This window comes from Acanthopagrus latus, chromosome 17, assembly GCF_904848185.1.
Source record: "Acanthopagrus latus isolate v.2019 chromosome 17, fAcaLat1.1, whole genome shotgun sequence".
NCBI classification, from domain to species: Eukaryota; Metazoa; Chordata; class Actinopteri; order Spariformes; family Sparidae; genus Acanthopagrus; species Acanthopagrus latus.
Genome location: NC_051055.1, coordinates 25,320,200 through 25,344,430, shown reverse-complemented (window position 1 = coordinate 25,344,430; position 24,231 = coordinate 25,320,200). Strand labels below are relative to the sequence as shown.

Genomic DNA, 24,231 nt, shown 5'->3' with positions numbered 1-24,231 from the left:
AAGCGCATTTGTGAGGTCACACACTGATGTTAGACGGGAAGGCCTGGCTCTCAGTCTCACTTTAATTCATCCCAGAGGTGGTCTGGTTCAGGTTGTGGTCAGGACTTTGTGCAGGCCAGTCATGTTCATCCACATCAAACTCTCTCATCCATGTCTTTATGGACCTTGCTTTGTGCACTGGTGCACAGTCATGTTGGAACAGGAAGGGGTCATCCCCAAACTATTTCCACAATGTTGGGAGCATGGAATTGTCCAACATCTCTTGGTATGCTGAAGCATTCAGCGTTACTTTCACTGAAACTAAGGGGCCAAGCCCAGCTCCTGAAAAACAACCCCACACCATAATCCCCCCTCCACCAAAATTTTAGCACGATGCAGTCAGACAAAGTACCGTTCTCCTGGCAACTGCCAAACCCAGACTCGTCCATCAGATTGCCAGAAGGAGAAGCGCGATTCGTCACTCAAGAGAAAGCTTCTCCACTGCTCTAGAGTCCAATGGCGGCATGCTTTACACCACTGTATCCGACGCTTTGCATTACACCTGCTGATGTATGGCTTGGATGCAGCTGCTCAGCCATGGAAACCCATTTCATGAAGCTCTCTACGCACTGTTCTTGAGCTAATCTGAAGGCCACATGAAGTCTGGAGGTCTGTAGCGATTGACTCTGCAGAAAGTTGGCGACTTTTGAGCACTATGCGCCTCAGCATCCGCTGACCCCGCTCCATCATTTTACGTGGACTACCACTTCGTGGCTGAGTTGCTGTCGTTACAAATCGCTTCCACTTTGTTACAATACCACTGACAGTTGACTGTGGAATATTTACGAGCGAGGAAATTTCATGACTGAGAGTGACCCATCCTTTCAGAAATGTTTGTAGAAACAGTCTGCATGCCTAGGTGCTTGCTTTTATACACCTGTGGCCATGGAAGTGATTTCAATTATTTGGATGGGTGAGTGAATACTTTTGGCAATATAGTGTATGGTCAAGCAATGGGACAGACCACCAATCAGAGCAATAAAACATAGAAACTACTTTGACAATCAATTTATCGATCTGAATAACTTTTTAAGAGAGAAAGAATCCAAATTCTCTGATTCCAGCTCCTTAAATGAGAAAATGTTTCCTGTTTCTTTAGTCCTCTGTGACAGTAAACCCACAGAGTGTTTCTCTGAGGAGACGAGAAATAAAAATTGACTCCGAGGGATATAATCTAATTACACAAAAATAGTATAATCAACTTTAATAAGTTTCACTTAGTTTAAAAATAAATACAAATTTAAAATTTCACTGCAAAATTATACATAATCATAAACACCTACACCATCTAAAGCAATCCAATACAAAAGCCTTGAAACATATACTAACCTCGTTAAACTTAAAACATTCGGTTTTTGATTATTTCATTAATGATTTATTGATCCATTCCCATCCCTTATGTTTTATTATTATGAATTATAAAATCTATTTATTAGACCTTCATGAGACAATTTTTGTCTTCTCAGTCTTACCTTTGAGTCCTGAGCTGGGCTTTGACAACATCTGAAGCAGATCAGTCCTCTTCATATCCATTAAAACCTCCCTGGTTAACTCCACAGACTGTTGGCCGTAGGTGTGAACCATCTGATTCACTATATCTGCTCTGTAATTAAACATCCATGAGATATCTGGGAGGTTCTTCTGGGAGACAGTCGACTGCAGAATATTCTTGAATTTCTTGAGCTGCTTCTTACTCAAATCATTCAGGATTTCCAAAAGCAGCTGTTGAACAGCTGCTATTGTTGCTACCTGAAATAATCAATACATCCATGAGACATTTATTTAATCCACTCAAGACAATTACAAATGTGTCTCTTTCAGCTCGATCACACAAGGTATTGATCCATTTGGTAATCGCTGTTGATTGATCGCAGTATGTGATCTTTTTATCGATTATTTGATTTATCTATACTATTAGTATTTTATTTTGTAATACAATGAACAAATCAAAATAGTCGAAGTGGCTCAAAGAAAATGTTTTCATTATTTCATGTCATACATTTCTTTAATGCTTACAAAATTGTTTCAAATACAATTAAGAGATTCTGATTGATAAACCTTTGATTCTCAATGAAAATCAATCGAAATTCAGGAAAAATGTTCATGCAGACATTTCCTCATCTCATCCTCAGTGTCAAAGATATCATACACTGCCTGGTCAAAAAACACACACTAATATTTCATTGGACCACCTTTAGCTTTGATTTCAGCACGCATTTGCCATGGCATTGTTTTGATAAGCATATGCAATGTCACAACATTTATTTTCATCCAGTTGTTGAATACATTTTTCAGCACAATCTTGTATTGATGACGGTAGTGTCAGGCTGCTGCGTAAAGTCTTCTCCGTTCCTACTCAGGTGCCACCCTCGCACTCTCCCTCCTCACTGCCGGTGTGTGGAGCTCCACACCTGAGTCTACTTGCCACTTAGGCAGAGTGGTATAAAGTGCTGCTAATGCCAGAGAGACTGAGCTACAGTCAGCACTGTTGTCTTGTGACAAGAGCAATCCTGGTTGATTAGTGTTTTTTAAATGGTGTAAATAAAGGAGTTTTTGATTTACTTTTACCTACTGTTTCTTTTCCTTCCTTTACACCCGGTTTTATTTGAACAATGTTACTCCCTTCATCCCCTGGCCTTACAGGGATGAAGGTCAACTAGTCATGATGGGTTCATGACTTCATCCGCCTCTCTACTTACCCTGATGCTTCACTTTGAAACAAGGTAAATCTGGACTCAGATTAGATGACCTTTTTGCTCCAGAGTCAAATTAATTTGCTCCCTAGCAAATAGTAGCCATTTTCCCCCCCAATCAGCCTCACTGATAAGTGGTTTTCTTACAGCTACCCAGCTGTTTGGTCTTAATCCCTTGAGTTGTCTTTGCATTGTGGATGTGGAAATGCTCGTACTGTCACTATTAAACATCGCCATGAGTTCTGCTGTTGACTTTTTACTATCTGATTCAAGAATATTCAAGATCTTTTGGTTGCCCACATTTCTTCCTTGAAGATTCACCATGGTTCACCACTATCCTTCCAGCTTTTAATAATGTGCTGGACAGTTCTTAATGCATTTTTAGGAATTTCAGCAATCTTCTTAGTTGTTTTCTTTGCTTGATGCAGGTTAATAATTAGACCCATCTTAAACAGAGTAACTTGCTGTCAGCTGAAACACATTAATCACTGCAGTAATTGTCCAATGGAGGGTTCTTACCCATTTGCTTAGTTAAACCCAGGTGATGATTGTTTTTTTGGCCAGGCAGTGTATTATAAGTAAGTAAGCAAGTAAAACTAAATTTATATAGCACCTTTTTGATACATAGATCCAAAGTGCTTTCTAAACAACAAATAGATAAGACACAGCAGCACACAAAAATGCAAAAAAAGAGAGCAAGAAGGACAAACATGGGGAAAATAAAACAAAAGGGAGGGATAAATAAAAGCGGCACAGCAGATGAGAAAACAAACAAGGAAATCTATAAAAAAGGCTTGCCTGTAGAGGTGGGTTTTGAGCAGCCGCTTAAAACTGTCCACAGATTCAGATAGTCTTAGTGAATGGGGAAGACTATTCCATAATATTGGGGCTAAAACAGCAAAGGCACAGTCACCTTTAGTTTTACAGTTCGAGCGTGGAACGGAAAAAAGGCCGAAATTTGAGGAGCGGAGTGTCCGAGGAGTGGAATGAGAAACAAGGAGATCTGAAATGTAACTGGGGGCAAGGTCATGAAGTGCCTTATATGTTATCAGTAAGATCTTATAATTAATTCTGAATTTACAGGGAGCCAATGAAGCGACGCAAGAACAGGAGTAATATGGGATCAACGACTGGTTCTGGTTAAAAGTCTGGCTGCTGCACTTTGGACTAACTGTAATCGGTTTAACGAAGACTGGCCGAGGCAAGTGTAGAGGGAGTTACAGTAGTCAAGACGGGAGAAAATGAAGCTGTGAATTGCTTGTTCAAGATCACTGGAAGACAGGAATCTTTTGATTTTTGCTACATTTCCTAGCTGCAGGAAACAGGACTGGACAAGTTTTGTAACATGTAGGTCAAATGACATATTCTGGTCGAAGATGATTGTACTAAATTACTGCTAATTACTGCTTCTTGACCTGAATGCAGCTTCACTTATGTGATACATTAACATATAAATCTTGAGTTTGGATTGTATCATTATTTAAAATGTTAAATATGTTTTTCCATCTATTGAAGGAAAGCTGTGTCGTATAAGTCAGATGTGACATTACTCACTTTGTGGATCAGTGCAGAGCGATGTTCATCTGCAGAGTGTTTCTCTGAGGAGAGAAGAGGTAGAAAGTCACTCATTACTGATGACTGGTCAAACAGCTTTAAATAAAAATGATCAGGCAATATTGTTTCATGAAAAAAACAAAAACAATACACAAAATTACAGTTAAACGTCCTCAACAGTGATATATAAATTATGATTTCTACCCACTCTCTTAGTGGTAATATATTCTGTACACAGCTGATGTGTCTTCTCTACATTATGAATCTTATCATTTATAATGTAAACAGAACACAAAGCTTAATAACTCAAGACATGTTATATACCAGCTACATGATTTTAACATGTTTTTATCTTTATTGTCTTACTTTTGGATTCTGAGCCTCTTTCTGACAACCTCTGCACCAGATCAGTCCTCTTCATCGTCTTCAAAATATCCTCTGTCTTCTTCACACACTTTTGGCCGCGGATCTGCACCATAAAAAACACTGTGTCCTGCATGTGTGCTGTCTGTAGCAGCTTCAGTGGTATGCTTAAAAAGGGTCTGTGGAACTCAGGTTGACTCAACAGGGCACCGATAAACTCCTTGAGCTCTGCAACACTCAAATCTTTTAGTGTTTCCACAAGCAGCTCTATAACAGACTCCATCGATTCCACCTGTTAAATTCAGAGAAAACAAGATTCATCATGAGATTAAAGTGTGATTTCTCAGCAAGGATGATGACAAATGTTTCTGTTCACACCTCATCAATGTCTGTGTTTTAAGAAATGTTTGTTCGGCTAACAGCCCAAAACTCGAGAAGGGGGAAGCAGAAGATCCTAAAAAATGACTCACTTAATTTATTTATTGTCAAAATGTTGATCAGCTAACAAATTAACTGTCTTCACCTCGCAGACAGATGTGATATCACTCACTTTCTGGATCAGTGCAGGCCGATCTTCTTCCACATAGTATTTCTCTGAGGAGAGAGGAAACATAAAGAAGACTATGTTGTTAATTTAACAACATAATCAGACTGTGAGACTATAATGATTCTAATATCAAGGATTCATTGTAAAATGCCCAAAAACTCTACTTAATAGTAACATGACAAAAAAAATCAGTAACAAGTTTCTTCTGATAAACATTTTATTATTTTCTATTAAACTGTGTTAAATGGTCATACACACTGACATATGAAGTAAAGTACCTACAGAACTCATTTCATACATTTATACAGGTCTCCTACCTTTCTCTGTGGTATTCACACCAAACACTTCACCTGATGATCCTGCAGCAGCTGCAATACAGTTAATGACAACTGTTATTACATTAATAAATACTCTGTGTGTGACCTTTATGTGTACTTGTCCTGAGTATAATACTGAGACCTGAAAATAAAAAGCCTTGTGTTTCAGTTACAGGTGTGTGAACTGAAGGCAGGAGGAAGTCATGGTTAAAGAGCTCACAGAGTGAATCAATGAGAAGACACTGAAATTAATAAATAATAAATACATCTCCCTCCTCAGTGGAGTGTAATTATATTTATATCATTAGTCATATTTCTATCAGGCCATTAATAATACAAAACTGGTAATAATGAACTCAATGGACAAAAAACAAAAAGATGTGGCCCAATAAAGAAGAGTGTTTCGATAAAAAGATGTTGAACCCTTTGAAAACAGAAACACAAAATATCAGATCTTTTCTTTAATGTCAAGATCCAAAACTTTCAACTCAACTAATTTCATATTTCATATCTAATATCATTTTTTATATTTTTTGCACCAATAAATTGAATCGGTTAGATTTCCCACTTCAAAATCAAGTATACATTTTACAGGGTGGAAATGTCATGGCTTTATCTTAAAGATAACAGAACTAGCTTCTATGATTCAGTTTTTGTTGCGACTGTGTTTGACAGATGATGATTCAACTCTCTGCTATTGTTGCTGTCATGGCAGGTCTATATGGTGCTAATGCATCAAGTTATATTATCAACTTCATCTGATATTTTGCACCAGAGATCAAAAGATTTTGTAACAGTGTGTCTTTGACTGTTATTATGAATTAATGTGACAGTTGTCCTCCTATCTTACCTTCAAGCCCCTCTGACAGCCTCTGCACCAGATCAGTCCAGTTCATGTCCATTAAAACCTCCCTGATCACCTCCAAAGACTTTTGACCGCATTTCTCCACCATCACATCCACCAGGGACTCTGCCATGTCTTCCTCCAGCAGTCTGCTCCAGGGAATCTGTGGAAGGCTCCTCTGGAACAGTGTGAACTGCAGAAACCACTTGAAGTTCTGTCGCTCCTCATAACTCAGATCAGTCAGTGTTTTCAAGAGCAGCTCTTTAATAGTTCCCACTGTCACCACCTGTAAAATTCCAGGTATATATATTCATAAGAAAATATCATTTCTTAACTATAAAAATAAATATCTGTATATCAATGCCATCTCTGCTTGAAAGTAAGACTTGACAAAAAAGTTGATGCTGTTTCATCAAGGCAAATCAGTTCATGACTCTTCCTTATCAGCTGCAATGAAGCGAACAGCAAATCAATGAATAAAATGTATGATTTTGAGCATTACTAAACTCATAACCATACTGTTACACTCATAGTTTGAAAAAAAATCCTGCCCGCTGCACAACAGAGTAGATTTTGAATGTCTCGTGGTTCATCTACATTTCATCAAAAAATGGTGACAGAAGAAATATTTTCCAAATCAAGAAAGTTCAGTTAAATAACTGCTTTTGACAAATTTCAATTAGAGCTGCACAGTACTGAAAAAACAAACAAACTGGCATTCGTTTTTGTGGAAAAAATACATGATAAAATATTAGAAAAATAATATAAATAACTCTGTAAAATCACACAAAACAATAAAGAAATTGACAGTGCTGCCACAATAAAATGACAACAATTCAGTACAGGTGTGGCTGTTAGTGTGTTGGCATGTGAAAGAGTTCAGCGCCTTAAAATGGTGGAAAGTATTCCCACAACGCCAAAACATCCCAGTTCCAATCCAGTTCACAATCACGAAAAGAAACAAAACTCAAAAGCATGCTCAGGATTTTTACTGCCGATGGCCACAAAAACAGCTTCAGTCAGACCAGCAACTCCTGACGAACCAACTGACTATGAAAAATGTACATCCACATAATGATTCATCCTACTGACACAGACATGGTAAGCATGGCAAAAAGTTTAACCAAGAACTGGCTGCAATAACACAACTTTAAAAGACAATCTGATGCAAAGGAAACCTGGCATCTTGAAGCCCACATATCAATCACAAGCAACAAACTCTGCATATCGATGTTGATGCTGCAATATATTGTGCAGTTTTCCAAGTTAACATCATTCATTTAAAATGTGATCTTCAGTTGTATTCACCATTTGAGGCCCTAAAACAGTGAGAGACACGACCCAAGTTATCCACACTGCCAATATAATGATTTATATAACTAGATTTACTCACTTCAGCATCCATTCTCTTGAGGTCCTCTACCAGAAATGGCTCATTTTCAATCAGGATTTGATAGAAGATATATTTTCCTGGAATGGATTTCAGTGGCCCACTGATGAGCTCCCTCATCTTCTCCTCAGCAGTGGGCAGAGTCTTGATTTCATCATAACTCTCTTGTTGGATGACATTTCGGCAGAGGAGCTCATCCAAAATGGGTCCAACGTTGCTGACTCTCTTGATCAGCTCAGACTGATGTTTATCCACAAAGTGTTCAGCTGAAGAAAGGAGGTAAATATTATTCTACAATGACTGATTGGATTTGAAGACAACATGAAGCCGCTTAATATACAGGTTTCATTACAAGAGGCTGTCTAACTTCTACTTTCTTTATCAAGTGGAGACAATATATGCCTTCAGATTTTGTTGCCAGAAGTGCTTAGTCTAGTTGTGTTTGTATTGCCTCACCTTAATCATCTTTGACTGCATGCGGGTCCCAGGAAGTGTACTTACGGTTTAACATGACTCAACTACAGTGATGTATAACATGGGTTCCCAAGCTTACAAAGATACATCATGAATTGCTATAAAATCTATATTTATAAACAAGCTACTATACACAGAGGCTCACACACACAAACACATTTATTGTCTGACATTGGTTTGCATGGACATTGGCTCACATAGATAATTATTATCAATAATAAGATAATACAAATGAATCTGTCACATCGCGGTGAGGTTGTCTTGTCTTGGGATCTGTCTCGTGAATTTCATGTTTTATTTTGAAAAGTAACTCTCCTCTCGTTTCAGGTCACTTACCCTTCCTCCTGTGTCACCGGTCTGACGTCATCCCTGATTCCTGATTGTTTCCACCTGTGTTCCCCTTCCTCATGTGTATAAAGTCTCTGTCTTCCCCTGTCTGCGTCGCCTAAGTATTTCGTCTTTCATGTCGCGCACTAAAGCCTTTAACCACAGCCTTGAACTTTGTCGTGATAAGTATATTTCTTGTTTTATTCATCTGTATTTTGCCTCTCTAGGAGAGTGAGTTTTCTTTGTAATTTTCTGGTCAGGTATTTTGAGTTTTGAGTTTGAACTTTCATAGCTTTTTGTTTCTCCTCGTTGTGAGTGATTTTGTGTTGATTAACTTTGATAAACCAGAGCAGTTACATTTCATAGCCTGTTGTTTCCTCTTCGGAGAGTTTTATTTTGTAATATTTAATATCTTAGATTTTCACTAGAATAGAGTAGGTTCCTCCTTCGGGAGCGCTTTTTGTTATTCTATGTTCTTTGTTGTTCGTCTTGTTTGTCTTCAGAAATTTTTCATAGTCGTTTTGTTTTCATTCGTCCTGGAGAATACCAAAATCAGATTAATAAAATTTGATTGTACTTTCGCCCACTTTGCATCTGAGTCCTATTTTCTGTCCAAGTCTGTCAGACTCAGACAAAAAATGTTGAATAAATGCTCTTTGCTGCTTAATCCACATTAGCAAGATGCTTGTGAGTCAGGGATGGACAATATTCTTGACAGTCAAAATCAGAGTGTCAAAAGTCAAAGTGAACTTTATTGTCAATCAGACCACGCAATTAGTGCCAGTAATTACGCAGAGGATCGAAATTGCGTTTCCCCACACTCCAAAATGTATTACTCCAAAGTAATATGTTACACCCAACATAAACACAACATAAACATAAACATTCAGTAATACATAAACGTTCAGTAATACTCTGCAGCATTTATCAGCCACCACTGTTCCTTAAAAGAACCTGGAAACTTTTTTAGAACAAACTAAAGTTCAGCCTGTTTTAAATTTCCAACCACGAAGTAAATCAAGATGTAAGTTTATCGTCGGATTTTGTTTTTCTCAACATTCTGATCCGTGACTGACAGAGTACAAAGCATTTACAGAGGAGACATCATACTACCTGTACACCTACCTTCTGGCTTGGTATCTACACCAGCTCCTGCAGCTGAAACAAAATTAAGGGAAATATTCTTAATATTACTGTTGGAGATAAAAGATTGACTGACTGAACTTGAAAATACATTTTACAGTCAGATTCTCTGTTTAAATTTCACATTAAGTGAGGTGACCGTCTGTGTGTGTGTGTGTGTGTATATATATATATATATATATGTATAAATTACTGTGTCAGTGCACCTACCTTCTGCCATTGTATTTACATCAGTCACTACTGCTGAGGATCAAGCAGCTGCAAAGAATTTAAGAAAGAGTTTGACATCAGAAACATGTACTGCTCTTTAACTTATTGCATACCTCTGTTAGACTGTGATCTGTGAAAAATGGCGATTTTGATTTCCTTGAGGCAAAAAAAATAAATAAATAAATAAAAATATTTAATTTCATGTGATATGAAAGAGAAAAGCAGCAAATACACACTGTTGAGAGGCTTAAACAAGAGAATGTTTGGCACCTCTGCTGATTATTATGGTAGTTACAAATCAATTTTCGGTTTATTCACTAAAAAAAAAAAAAAAAAAAAAAAATCAACCAGAGTTTACTTCTAAATATTCTCTAAAAAGTCAACGTACAGAGGAAGTAATGAAAAGTACATTTCTCACATAACGTTACAGAGTTTCCTGGAAACCTTCAATAGACATGACAGCTCCGTGCTGCTGCTACTTTCTCATCACTGCTAGGCTAACTAAGATAGCATGGCCGTTAAACTAGAATGACCTGCGACCCACAGCCGAGGAGTTTTAAAACCCAGAAACAGCTGATCACAGCAGTCAGTCCATCACTTCATCCGCGGACATTAAGATGAACAACTGGGCAGCCGCAGAGATCCAGGAGAAGCAGCGTCTCCTCGGTCTCTGTAGCGGTTTGGTTGTGTTAGCTTGTTGCTGTGTCGGCAAGCTAGGAACAGTCGGTACTTTCAAATTAAAAGCCCTCCCGCTATGAACCCAGTTCTAAATTCGAATGGGGTGCAATGTAATGCTCTCTCTCTCTCTCTCTCTCTCTCTCACACACACACACACACACACACACGTTAATTACCGTCTTCATAAATAACAATTATAACTCAACCGTCGTGTTAAACCACTTTAGAAAACTAGCTAACCGTCAGCTAGTATCGTCCGTTGGAAATAAGAACGTTGGGAAAGTGTAAGCTAACTCTAAAATGTTTCATAATGTTGAGTGATGTATTACTTTCTAGTAGCTTGCAGTAGTTAAAGCTGAAGTTCGTCCACTTTTGTTAAACTGAACAAAAAAAAAAAAACAAAAAAAAAACGCTCAACGTTTTATTTAAAAACCGTGAAGCAGCTCTGCTCTCTGGTGTTAAGGAAAAGCCTCCAAGCTTGATTGGTAACAACACACACCAGAAGTCTCTCTCTTCTTCCGTCCGGTCTCAGTCAGGTCACCTACCTCTTTACTCCTCAAACCAGTGTCCATTTAACTGCACAGCCTCGGACAGTGTTGCCAACTTAACGACTAGCGACAAATCTAACGACTTTTTCTGGTGTTATTTGAGATTTCCGGGGACTCTGACGTGAAAGCACTCCCCCGTCCCACAGCACTCACAAGCGGCCCAGTGCTCCCTCAGCGGTCCCTCCCAGCTCCTGTCAGGTGAAGCTTAAGAATGTTATTAGGGCCCGAGCAGGGAACCTGCGAGGACCCTATTGTTTTTGAAGCGATTCTTTTTTTTTTTTTTTTCTTCGGACGAAATGATTGCATTTTTCACTGCCTGGACATACCCAAAAACTCACCAAACTTGGAATATAAGTCACACCTGGCGAAAAATGTTATAATCTATTGTCGTCCTGAATTTCCACCACTAGGTGGCGCTGTTATTAAGCACAGCGCGTTTTGGCTTATAACTCCCATATACTTTGTCGCACATTCAAATTCCTTATATCCACGCGTTCAGTGAAGTGGGCTGAGTCTCGTGGTATAGGCCACGCCCATTTCCGCCTACCGTTTTTTTTTCGCTACGTCGCAAAATGTCGAAAACCTACTTTTTCGAACTCCTCCCAGGCGATTTCACCGATTTGCACGAAACTTGGCACACAACATCTGTGGACCCTCATGACAAAAAGTTATTAAAAGAATTTTGATAGACCAAACAATACTCACATTATTAAATAACAACTTCCTGCAGATTTCCTGCCAAACAGGAAGTGTTGGATATCTCCACAACGGTGTGTCCAAATGACATGAAACTTGAGATAATACTTTGACATGAATTCCTGATGATGTGTCCAAAAGGTTAGGCGATGACCACAAGGTGGCGCTCTTTAAATTCAAATAGTTTATATCTCCACATCGGTTGGGCGGATTGACACCAAACTTGGTATAGTCATTGCCACTGCGCTCTTGAGGATATCTGACAAAGGACTTATCAATTGGCCACTAGGTGGCGCCCTGATGCCAGTTTAAAATTATATTTGGCCCTGTGCCCAAACCATAACACTTATGGGAATGAAATTCATAGGCGTGGTATAGACTAGCCCCTGCAACTTACACACCAAAAATGACCAGCAGGTGGCGCTGTTTTCCACTTGAAGGCGTTTTTGGCCCACAACTCACACATATTGTGTCACACATTGGTAAACCTTTTATCTACATGTTCCCTGCATGCAGCTGAATTATTTGGTGTAGGCCACGCCCACTTTTACATTAACTTTCCATTCGCAAAATTGCGACAAATGAAAAAGCTACTTTTTCGAACTCCTCCTTGGCAATTTGACCAATTGGCATTAAATTTTGCGTGAAGCATCTATGGACCCCCCTGACAAAAAGTTATCAAAAGAATTTTGATAGTCCTTAAAACGGCCGAAATATAAAACAACAAATTCCTGCATATTGTGTTGAAAGCAGACAATCTTGCACATCTAAACAAAATACAGTCTGATTATCACGTAAATGTTCATAATTGTGTTCCATGGACTGATGAGGCTCTGTGTAAAATTTGGTGCAAATCGGCCAATAGATGGCGATCTGGTCGCAGTCTGATTAGTTTGAATGGAAAGTAAATGGGAAAATCTTAAAATCCTCTTCAAAACTCATCGACTTTCAACCTCTTCTTGCGCTTCATGCTTTGAGCTACAGATACCATTCCACCTTTTAAAGAGTCGGAAGACCTTGAACTGTTGGGCATGTATTCAGTTTTTAAAAATCTCTTACGGTTTCCAAACCATCACAGTTTTAGTTTTACAGATTTTTAGGCCTTCTTCTGATTTTATAATGGGTGTGTATGGTGTGAGCTAGAGTGCGTGACATCATCGCCAGAGTGTAGAGCAGCTGGAAGAACTGGAGAAAAAATTCTCTTTAGCTACTGGACGATGATACTTTCAGCTTCTTCCTGAAACTATTTCGTTGCATTATGCCTCATGTGGACAAGTAATTAAATTAAATGTGAACGATGACTTCATGGGGTGATGTCACAGAAAGGGGCGGGACACTTGTACATATTATGTTTATAGGAATCTGTTTCTTACCTTTTTATTATGTTGTTCATTTTGTACTATGATTATTCTTTATTGTTAAATTGAACTGTCCTTATGCTGCTGTGACACACAGATATCCCCATTTGCAGGATGAATAAAAGAGTTCTGATTCTGATTCTGATCACGATCCATGGGAACTGCATGAGAAAGTCAGTGATGTAATATTCCAATCAGCCATAAATAAGAAAATGTTTCTAATATTTTATCACATTATGTTTGTGTTGGAGGCTGGACAAGCTGCAATGAGCCATTTTATCTTATTTTCTGTGGGGTTTTTTGAAGTTTTTATTTCAGTTTTTTAGGAGAATGCTGCCACATTGTCTTGCATTTGAAGCTCCAGAAATGTTTTGTGGACCACAAAACTTCACCTGACTTTCAGTCAGCTTGGGGGTGAGTAGATAAAGAGTGAACTTTCCTTTTTGGTTGAACTTTTAACTTACTTAGTTTCACTGTTGCAGAGACATTATTTCCTGATAAACTTCAGTGGGAGAACACATTGCTTGATCACCACAGTCCTCATCATCAGCACAGTTATCATCACAGACAAACAGTGGAGGAGTTCTGGATGAGCAGAGTTCAGATCCAGAATGACAGCAGTGTAGGAGACCGTGTCCCTCATCTTATTCCAGATGTTGAAGCTCAGGTTGCCCAGATGTTTGGCCTGGTCTATCAGAGCTCCTGAGACCAGCTGTGGATCCTCCAGCAGGAGGCGCTGCTGGACTCTCTTCACTTCAGCCTTGTCGTTCTGCAGGATTGAGACGTCTTCAGCTGTCTGATCCTCCTCTGTGGCTCTGACTGTGAAAGTGCCGCTATTTCTCTGCCCAGAGCAGAGATCCTGGCCTCCTCTTCCTCTTGTAGAAACTGATGAAGCTCTTAAACTGCTCTTTGATCTGCGCCTCTGTGTGTCGGGCCTGGACCTTGATGCCTTCTGCTGTTTGATCTCAGTTTCCTTTAACTTGTTCAAAGACCTTTAGGTTCTCCTGTAAGGGCTTCAGGGACTTCTGGAGCTCTTATTTAAGACCCTGTGCAGCTTCATCGATGGGTCTGAATCTGTGTTTGCTGTGCGTCTTTGAGACGAGACGCACCGACTCATCTGCAGACAGAAGAGTTTTTCTTTAAATAAGTTAAATAAGACACAAAAAAAACACATACAGTTTAGTGTATTTTTTTAAGTACATTATGGAGCAATACACATTATTTTACCATAAATTATGTTCAGTTAACTATACATCTTTTTATTTTAACCTGGTGAGCTTGTTGTGGAATAATTAGATGGTACAGATAATAATGCAAATTATACCTACAGAGTTCATTGTACATATTTATTATGTTGTGAGAGTGTTTCTTATATTTTTGCTGTCATATAACCTGTCAGGTAGTTTTTAATTTCTTTTTTCTTTGCAGTGTTTCTGAAGCAGTTAAAAGACAAACGTATCTGTACATATCTTTAATGTGAGGCTTCTGAGGAATGTGGACATTTTTACAATCTCATACCGTTAAACACTAAAGAACACACTGTCCTCCGTCCCTCTTCCATTTCTTCTCCTTTGTTTTCAGGTGTTTCACCTTTTGTTTTATGATTCGTATCTCAGCAGGCTGGACTGAACTTTACTGTGACTCTCAACTGCCTGTGTGGTAAATCATCAAAATCATAATGAAACTAAATATGTAAACTGTTTTTAAAGGTGCTCTAAAAATAAATACATTATTATACATATTATTATTTTTATAAATAAGGTCAATAAGACATACATCCTGGTCATGTGCCGCCCTCATCACCTCAAATGTTGACCGACAAACAGAGATGACATCATGTCAGCTCTGTCACTTAAATCCTGTCCTAGCAGCTGAACATTTAAGGTCAAAGAATAATAATAATGATCACTTAATAATTGAGAATGATATGACGTAACTTCCTGTGACTGTCTCCAGTCATTGCCGTTATTTTGCAATTCTTTCTCGGTGGGTGGGGCTGCAGTTCTGTACAGTAATGACATCACATGTTGGGAACAAAAACAACGTTTAGAGGTAAAATAAGACTTGAAGACTTTAACATGTGGCCCACACTTAAGTCAGACCCACACAAGTGAAACTGTCACAGGCAGAGGGAAGCAGTTGATGAGGCTTGTCAGCAGCACATCGACTCTGTAACATCAGACAGGATCTGATGATGACTAAAGTCCAGAGGAAGTCGACACTCGTCCAGAATGTCAAAGATGAACACAACCTGCACATTCCTGCTTAAGTTTCAATAAAAGAAGTGATGAACAAGTTCCAACAAGCTGTACTGTTTCCCTACACTTTCTCCATGGGCGAGGATGCGATTCTGTATACAATAACATAACACAGTTGGAATAAAAACAAAGTTGAGAGGTGAAATAAGACTTTAAACAACATTTAGATGTGAAGGTGTGAACATGTGGCCTACATTTAAGACATTAAATGTCCCACACAAGAGCTAAACGGTGTTGACAAGAAGCACCAGTCACATAAGTCATTTCAGTCACACAGTTACAAAGAAAATGTCTTTATTTTGATTCCATTTGGTTACAAAGAAAAAAATATCGAAAATATTCTTCATTACATATTTTTAAATGTTTTCTCATTTGATTTTTTTTCAAATTAGTACATTTCTGCTCACCAGGTCTCATCTTCTATTTGTTATTAGTAAGTACTCAGTTTAAAAAACCAAGCTTCTCGTACAGGTAGGTCGGTAGCTGCCTAATTGTTTCCATCTTCTCTGCTTTAATAAAAGCAAAATGCCAATAAAAAACAGGGGAGTTTGTAGAAAGATGATGTGAATTAAGTGAACAAACTGAACCAGGTCTGTTTCACAAGAGACTCATTTGATGCTTCATCACAGACGGACAGAAACCAAAGAGTCTATTTTGATGAGGATGTTCGGGAGTCTCACAGTCTGAGAACAACATGTCAGTCCAAAAAACTTGATTTACAGGAAATCAGGATTCATTTCAGGAAACCGTCGTCCAACTCGTCCTCAGCAGCCTGTTCCTCTGCCCACAACTTTCAGCTCCTGGCTGCTCTCGTTCTGGAGAAACGAGCAGTGAACTGCAGATATATCAGCCATGTTTGATCCCCCTCGTGAAGTACAGGTTCAGGTCCTGTGGCGGCTCGTCTCCATTGATTGGCTCATCTTGGTGATTCGTCCTTTCAACTGTCCATCACCTGCAAGATGAGAAAGAAGAGCAGTGGTAGTTTCACGTCTCTTGTGCAGGTTTTGTGTCTATTTGTGGAAGTTTTTAGAGAATTTGTGGAGGTTTGAGTATATTTGTGAAGGTTTGTGTATTTGCGGAGGTTTTGTGTCGATTTGTGGAAGTTTTTAGTGAATTAATGGAAATTTTTAATGAATTTGTATAAGTTTTTTGTGGATTTGTGGAGGTTTGAGTGTATTTGTGGAGGTTTTGTGTATATTTGTGGAAGTTTTAGTGAATTTATGGAAATTTTTTGTGAATTTATGGACGTTTTGTGTATTTGTGGAGGTTTGAGTGTATTTGTGGAGGTTTTGTGTATATTTGTGGAAGTTTTTAGTGAATTTATGGAAGTTTTTGGGAATTTGTTTAAGTTTTTTCTGGATTTGTGGAGGTTTGAGTGTATTTGTGGAGGTTTTGTGTATATTTGTGGAAGTTTTAGTGAATTTATGGACTTTTTGTGTATTTGTGGAGGTTTGAGTGTATTTGTGGAGGTTTTGTGTCTATTTGTAGAAGTTTTTTGTGAATTTATGGAAATTTTTAGTGAATTTGTTTAAGTTTTTTCTGGATTTGTGGAGGTTTGAGTGTATTTGTGGAGGTTTTGTGTATATTTGTGGAAGTTTTCGTGAATTTATGGACGTTTTGTGGATTTGTGGAGGTTTGACTGTATTTGTGGAGGTATTGTGTATATTTGTGGAAGTTTTTAGTGAATTTATGGAAATTTTTAGTGAATTTGTTAAAGTTTTTTGTGGAGGTTTGAGTATATTTGAGAATGTTTTGTGTATTTGTGGAAGTTTTTAGCCTTTTTTGGGAGGTTTTGAGTGTGTCTGTAAAAAGCAGTTAACACGTGTAAACACTGAGAGCCACAACATTAGAACCAGTGACAGGTGAAATAAATAACACGGATCATTGTGTTCCAATGTCATGTTCGGCTGTGAAACTATGGGTCCCAGCATTCGTGTGGATGTCTCTTTGACAAACACCAGTCACCCAAACACAGCTGCAGACCAAGTACACCCTCTCATGGCAGCAGCACTCCTTGGTGGCAGTGCGCCCCCTGCAGGACAACGCGCCTGCAACGCTGCAAAAACTGCTCAGGAACGACCCGAGGAACGTGGGAAAGAGCTCAAGGTGTCAATATGACCTCCAGATTCCCCAGATCTCAATCCAGCTGAGCTTCCACTGGATGCAGTCAGAGCCAAGAACAATCCATGGGGGCCCCAACATGGATGGCAGTTGGTTCTGGCGCATCCAGCAGATGCTCAGCTGAAGTGGGATCTGGACAATGAGGAGACCAGTTTGAGGCCTTGGGTTCTTTGCCATGAGGGGGTGCAGTTGGTTTGAACGGTGTTTGGGTGGCTGTGTTTGTCAAAGAGAATCCACAGAAATGACAGAACTAAAAGTTTCCCAGCAGAACATTTGATTGTAACAAGATGATCAATGCTCACTTCACTTGTCAGTTGTTTTAATGTTTCAACTGAACAGTGTATATATATATATATATATATATATATATATATATATATATATATATATATATATATATATATATATATACATGTTAAATAATTTTCATATTTTGCATAAATTTAGTTTTAACTATATTATTCATACTTTCACAGTACTTTGTCTGACAGCTTTAGTTACTAGTTACTTTGTCGATTCATATCAATATTAAACATTTGCTGATGAAACATGATATATTATTATAGATTAAGTTAATCAGCATTAAAAGCAGAAAGTTGAGATCTTAGAGAGGCCATGTGAGACAAGCCAGTGTCCTGCATTATGGAGGACAATTATTAATTAATTGATATATTGCATGATGCCGGCATACTTATAAAGCAATTCTGTACAAAGACAGCTGCTTTTTGAGTCTCATTCTCAGGTCGTCAAATAACGCACTTTGTGAGCTATTAACAGGACTCATAGAGAGTCAAGTTGTTAACAGTGAGAAGACATGTATTTTCAATTACATTTTATTTCAAGATACATTTTTTATATACATTTTTTGTGATTATCCAGTGGCTGTAAAAACTCTCCTTGAATCCTATGGGTTTTGAGGTGGGACTTAAGTCTGGTCTGGTTGGTCAGTTCACACAAGCCTGACCACAAACAACTGGATTGCTATTACTGAACTTTGGTGCCTGGAACTCTACAGTGGCAAACTGGCTATTGTAGCTTACAGCACTCAACATTGTTTAGCTAACAATGTTAGCCTGAAAAGCTTCATACCACGATGTTTTCGCCAGCAGAACAACAACTTCCGAGGGTTCATAAAGCTCATCAAGCACTCTCTGAGCACACAGTTGCGCACTCAAGTGCAGATGTACAAGAACTAAAAACAAACCTTCAATACACTCCGAAGGGTGCAAAATAACTAACAACCGCTCAAGCTGTTCCTAGCTATCAGTTCACAAGACAACAACTCCAAAGGTTTCATAAAGCTTATCAAGCACTCTCTGAGCACACAGTTGCGCGCTCAAGTGCACATGTACAAGAACTAAAAACAAACCTTCAATACACTCCGAAGGGTGCAAAATAACTAACAACCGCTCAAGCTGTTTGTAGCTATCAGTTCACAAGACAACAACTCCAAAGGCTTCATAAAGCTTATCAAGCACTCTCTGAGCACACAGTTGCGCGCTCAAGTGCACATGTACAAGAACTAAATACAAACCTTCAATACACTCCGAAGGGTGCAAAATAACTAACAACCGCTCAAGCTGTTTGTAGCTATCAGTTCACAAGACAACAACTCCAAAGGCTTCATAAAGCTTATCAAGCACTCTCTGAGCACACAGTTGCGCGCTCAAGTGCACATGTACAAGAACTAAAAACAAACCTTCAGTACACTCCGAAGGGTGCAAAATAACTAACAACCGCTCAAGCTGTTTGTAGCTATCAGTTCACAAGACAACAACTCCAAAGACTTCATAAAGCTTATCAAGCACTCTCTGAGCACACAGTTGTGCGCTCAAGTGCACATGTACAAGAACTAAAAACAAACCTTCAATACACTCAGAAGTACTCAGACAAATTAACAACCACTCAAAGTATCTGTAGCTATCATTTCGCTACATCTCTACCATTAACATGACAACAACAACAACAACTGCTTCCAAAGAAAAAATGTCACCACAACACATTCAGATCGTTATCAGTGGTCTGCTGGGCATTAAGGCCGAGGGCCCTGTAACAGCTTTGTAATGATCTCTGCTTGGTGTTATCAAGCAGGATGCTGTTGCACACAGTTGCAAAGAAAATGAATTCCTGCAATTGTTTTCATTTAGTTTTATCACAGAGGTTCAACATTATCTTCAAGCAAAGGCATCGCGCCCATACACACTGAACTCGCGAGGGAAATCGTCATGGACAGTTGAGGGCAGAGATCCAAGCCGCTTTAGTGGCGTCAGGCTAGCTTCTACCGTGGCCCTGAGCATGTCCCTAGCCAGGCCGAAGCCCAAGCTAAACACGCACACTATGTGCACGCTTCTACCAACCATAGGTTTCTGGACATGAGGGACCTGTAAGTTGGCGGGATCGCACGAGGGCTCGTAAGATACGCTATTACCAATACCAGCAACTGATCAAAGGCCTGACTACTGCCATTCATGGAAAACACTGCTTACAGCTCCGATGGACTGCACTCGGGCATTTGCCATTGAAGATAGCTGAAGTCTGGCCAAGTTAAACTATAAATTACAATAACACCAGGTAAGCCTGGCAGACCACTAACAACGGGACTGCTCTTACTGAACTTTTGTCCCCAGAAAGCTCTACACCACAAGGCCTCCAAAACAACATGTCTCAGCTCAATTCTGCTGGTGTCGTAGCTCTCAATCCGCTGCACTTCTACCATGAATAAGAATGCTACTGCTAACAAACCTTACACAAGCCACCAAAAATTAACATGTCTCCGGTCATTCTGCTGGTGTTTACAGCTCAGTTTGCTGCACCTCTACCATGAATGTGACCACAAGAACCGCTTCTAAACCAAAAACTTCACCACCACACAGCTGCACGTCAGAAACTGAATAGGATCCTTATTAGTGGCCTGCTAGGGGAATACGCCGAGGCTAATGTTAGTGTTGAATCTACATAAATGAAGCTGTCCATTTAAATGTAAAAGTCCCAGCTCAAAACCAACAGGGTTCAAAGGAAGTACAAGTATTTCAAACAGGTTTTGCTTTATCAAATCAAATCAGGTCAATCAGATTTTGATTTACTGAGAGGAAATATAGACATATAGATATTTTAGACATATATAGAGTATTTAACATGTGTATACACTGAGAGTCATATCATTATAACAGTGACAGGTGAAATAAATAACATGGATGATTTTGTTCCAATGTCATGTTCGGCTGTGAAACTATGGGTCCCAGCATTCGTGTGGATGTCTCTTTGACAAACACCAGTCACCCAAACACAGCTGCAGACCAAGTACACGCCCTCATGGCAGCAGCACTCCTTGGTGGCAGTGCGCCCCCTGCAGGACAACGCGCCTGCAACGCTGCAAAAACTGCTCAGGAACGACCCGAGGAACGTGGGAAAGAGCTCAAGGTGTCAACATGACCTCCAGATTCCCCAGATCTCAATCCAGCTGAGCTTCCACTGGATGCAGTCAGAGCCAAGACCGATCCATGGGGGCCCCAACATGGATTGGAGTTGGTTCTGGCGCATCCAGCAGATGCTCAGCTGAAGTGGGATCTGGACAATGAGAAGACCAGTTTGAGGCCTTGGGTTCTTTGCCATGAGGGGGTGCAGTTGGTCTGAACGGTGTTTGGGTGGCTGTGTTTGTCAAAGAGAATCCACAGAAATGACAGAACTCAAAGTTTCCCAGCAGAACATTTGATTGTAACAAGATGATCAATGCTCACTTCACTTGTCAGTTGTTTTAATGTTGTGGCTGAACAGTGGAGATATACATGTTAAATAAAATATAATTATATAATTCATAATATATATATATAAATGCAGGTGTTCGTTAAACTGAAACAATGCCAGCTGGCTACAATATCGCACTTAGTAAATATTAAAATACTATGACTTCCTTCTTTTATTCCCCATTGAACTAACCTGTACATTGCTTGCTTGCAAATTTGTTTGCCTTTTTAATTAGCTTTTTTAAAGACAAACAGAAAAAGAGGGAGAGAGACTAGTGTCCCAACAGTGACACTGTCATGGCTTCTGCCAACCCAAACTGTCGGTATTCAACGACCTGTGAATGAGACTCGACTATCCTCTAAAATCATTTACTGATCATAGAGTATTAATGAGCAGAAATTGACAAAACTCACACTTTCTGCCTCTAATTTTTGCACCTATATTGCACTGACCTGGTTGGACCAGGTGTGTCTCCTCTCCGGGTCTGATCACCATACAGGTCAGAGCTGTTCCACCTGAAGCTGAAGACAAGTCCCACTGTTCACCTGGAGAGAGGAGGAGGCACTTTAGTATAACATGATGACTACATGCATATATGTCTGTGTGTATACACATATTCTGATTGTAAGCAGAAAAAAGATGTATGGACAGAGTATAGACACATCTGGCAAAATGGGATTTCTTACAGGATTATCATTTCATAATAAAGAATGATATAGCGGTCTGTGACCGCGTGCATGACATCACCTCAGGAGTCTCACATCACTCTGCACTATAAAATCTACTTTCATCTGATTTAATAAATGTGTTTTTTAAAGGTAAAACAAATGTAAACCAAATGTAATAAGTTCTGAGAACATTAAGAGCTTTATACACGAGTAATATGATTTCAAAGTCTATCTTTTGACACACAGTGCAGTGATTGCAGTAACACATTAAACCAAAACTGAGACAAACACACTGAATACATGCTGTGCAGCTACAATGAGGCTGCTTATTTTGTGTATAAACTACTTTAGCTGCTAAAAATGACCTTCTAGATGCTGACATACTAACATACTGAGACATTATTGAGCACCTGGAGCCTGTTAGCTAACTGTGCTGTACTCAGATATTCAGCTGTAAAGATGATAGTATTAACAAGCTAACATTACACAGCACGATAATGGCGTCATGCTAACACTCTCCAACAGACACACACCTTAGCTAACATGCAAACCCGTCTGTAAAAACACAACGATGAAATGACCCAGAAGTCTTTATAAGCTCATTATAGTGTCAGTAGCCCGTTAATAAAGCAGCTGAGCCGCTGGTAACATGTTTCCAAACCTTGCATTGCATCTCCAACAAATTTAAACTCAGCTAGCTAACATAACCACTGACTTAAACTGACCAGTAAACGTTAGCTAACCAGCTTTCATGCCGTTTAAAATAATAAATAAATAAATAATACTTCAAGCCGAATTTAACGAAACTAGCGACTTGTTCTGAGACAGTGACCCAAATTTACTTAACTGTGCAGTGTTCATGTAATAAACACCGCAGATATAAAACGGCCAAAATCACAATGGAGTTTGGTGCATTGGGCAAAACATACAGTCCGCGGCGCGGCCGCGACCGACATGAGAGGGAGGCTGGCTCCATTTTAACCGGCACTAGGCTGAGACAACATGGAGGTTACTTTGCAATGTGGAGCTTTTTGATATAAAGGAACATCACCTGGGCTAATCACCTGAGAACTATACAACTCCCACACAGACATGAACACACCTGAACTGAGCAGGTAAGCACACACATAAAGCAGATTCGTACAGAAGAGTTTACTGACCGTATTCGTGTCCTCAGAGTAGAGCCGCTGGAACCAGAGTGACGATCCAACAGCTATTTAAATACACATCTACAGTTTTGGAGGGAAATCCACTAATTTCACGCGGGAAACGAGCGAGACCGCCCCTTTTCGGCGCGCTCCACCTGCATTCGTCAGAAAGTCTGTGGGCGGGACTCATTGTGTTTATTCATCCAGTGTGAACTCATAATGGTGTTTAGCTCAGGTGGTAGAGCAGGATGTGAATGGAGGCTTTGCTTCTGCTCTGGGTTTGAGTCCCGCCATGGATCCTTAATTAGGGCCCGAGCAGGGAACCTGCAACAAAATTCCTGCATATTGTGTTGAAAGCAGACAGTCTTGCACATCTAAACAAAATACAGTCTGATTATCATGTAAATGTTCATAATTGTGTTCCATGGACTGATGAGGCTCTGTGTAAAATTTGGTGCAAATCGGCCTATAGATGGCGATCTGGTCGCAGTCTGATTAGTTTGAATGGAAAGTAAATGGGAAAATCTTAAAATCCTCTTCAAAACTCATCGACTTTCAACCTCTTCTTGTGCTTCATGCTTTGAGCTACAGATACCATTCCACCTTTTAAAGAGTGAGAAGACATTGAACTGTTGGGCATGTATTCAGTTTTTAAAAATCTCTTACGGTTTCCAAATCATCACAGTTTTAGTTTTACGGATTTTTAGGCCTTCTTCTGATTTTATAATGGGTGTGTATTGCGTGAGCTAGAGTGCGTGACATCATCGCCAGAGTGTAGAGCAGCTGGAAGAACTGGAGAAAAAAATTCTCTTCAGCTACTGGACGATGATACTTTCAGCTTCTTCCTGAAACTATTTCATTGCATCATGCCTCATGTGGACATTTTCGTCAGCCAGCTCCAGAAGCGGACCGTCATCTCAGTCTTTGTCTGGGGAATCACGCAGCAGTACACGCTCTTTTTTCTGTCTTCAGCGTGCATTACTTAATGCCAGCGGGAGCAGGGCACCAAATTATAAAGAAACGGCTTCTTCGAGGCGTTGCGTGCGGAAGCCCTGACGGCAGCATGCCCCGAGGTGCGTGGACTGCGAGGGCCCGACCAACGCTGCTCGCA

The 24,231-nt window shown here is 39.6% G+C and overlaps 1 protein-coding gene and 1 long non-coding RNA gene across 19 annotated transcripts in view; both read right to left on the bottom strand.

Moving 5' to 3' along the window:
- The window catches only part of LOC119005785, a 66,121-nt gene extending 54,738 nt beyond the window's left edge, over positions 1 to 11,383 (bottom strand). For 2 of the 18 annotated variants that reach the window (XM_037073732.1, XM_037073733.1), the window contains exons 1-10: positions 11,125 to 11,377; positions 9,902 to 9,949; positions 9,674 to 9,706; positions 7,751 to 8,013; positions 6,364 to 6,643; positions 5,514 to 5,564; positions 5,173 to 5,243; positions 4,653 to 4,941; positions 4,287 to 4,330; positions 1,512 to 1,788 (exon numbers count right to left, since the gene is read on the bottom strand). In XM_037073732.1, coding sequence (XP_036929627.1) covers positions 1,512 to 1,788; positions 4,287 to 4,330; positions 4,653 to 4,941; positions 5,173 to 5,243; positions 5,514 to 5,564; positions 6,364 to 6,643; positions 7,751 to 8,013; positions 9,674 to 9,706; positions 9,902 to 9,911 — 1,318 coding nt within the window. In that variant the 5' untranslated portion in view covers positions 9,912 to 9,949; positions 11,125 to 11,377. Of the gene's footprint in view, positions 1 to 1,511; positions 1,789 to 4,286; positions 4,331 to 4,652; positions 4,942 to 5,119; positions 5,244 to 5,513; positions 5,565 to 6,363; positions 6,644 to 7,750; positions 8,014 to 9,673; positions 9,707 to 9,901; positions 9,950 to 10,319; positions 10,400 to 11,124 lie in introns of those variants that run through there. The other 16 variants (XM_037073724.1, XM_037073722.1, XM_037073727.1 and 13 more) reach the window with 13 other exon arrangements.
- Positions 11,384 to 15,711: 4,328 nt separating this feature from the next.
- On the bottom strand, positions 15,712 to 23,440 carry LOC119006671. Its single transcript, XR_005070865.1, has 3 exons — positions 23,133 to 23,440; positions 21,757 to 21,849; positions 15,712 to 16,391 (listed from the first exon to the last, which is right to left on the bottom strand). It is a non-coding gene; the product is annotated as an uncharacterized LOC119006671 (long non-coding RNA).
- Between the last annotated feature and the right edge of the window lie 791 nt (positions 23,441 to 24,231).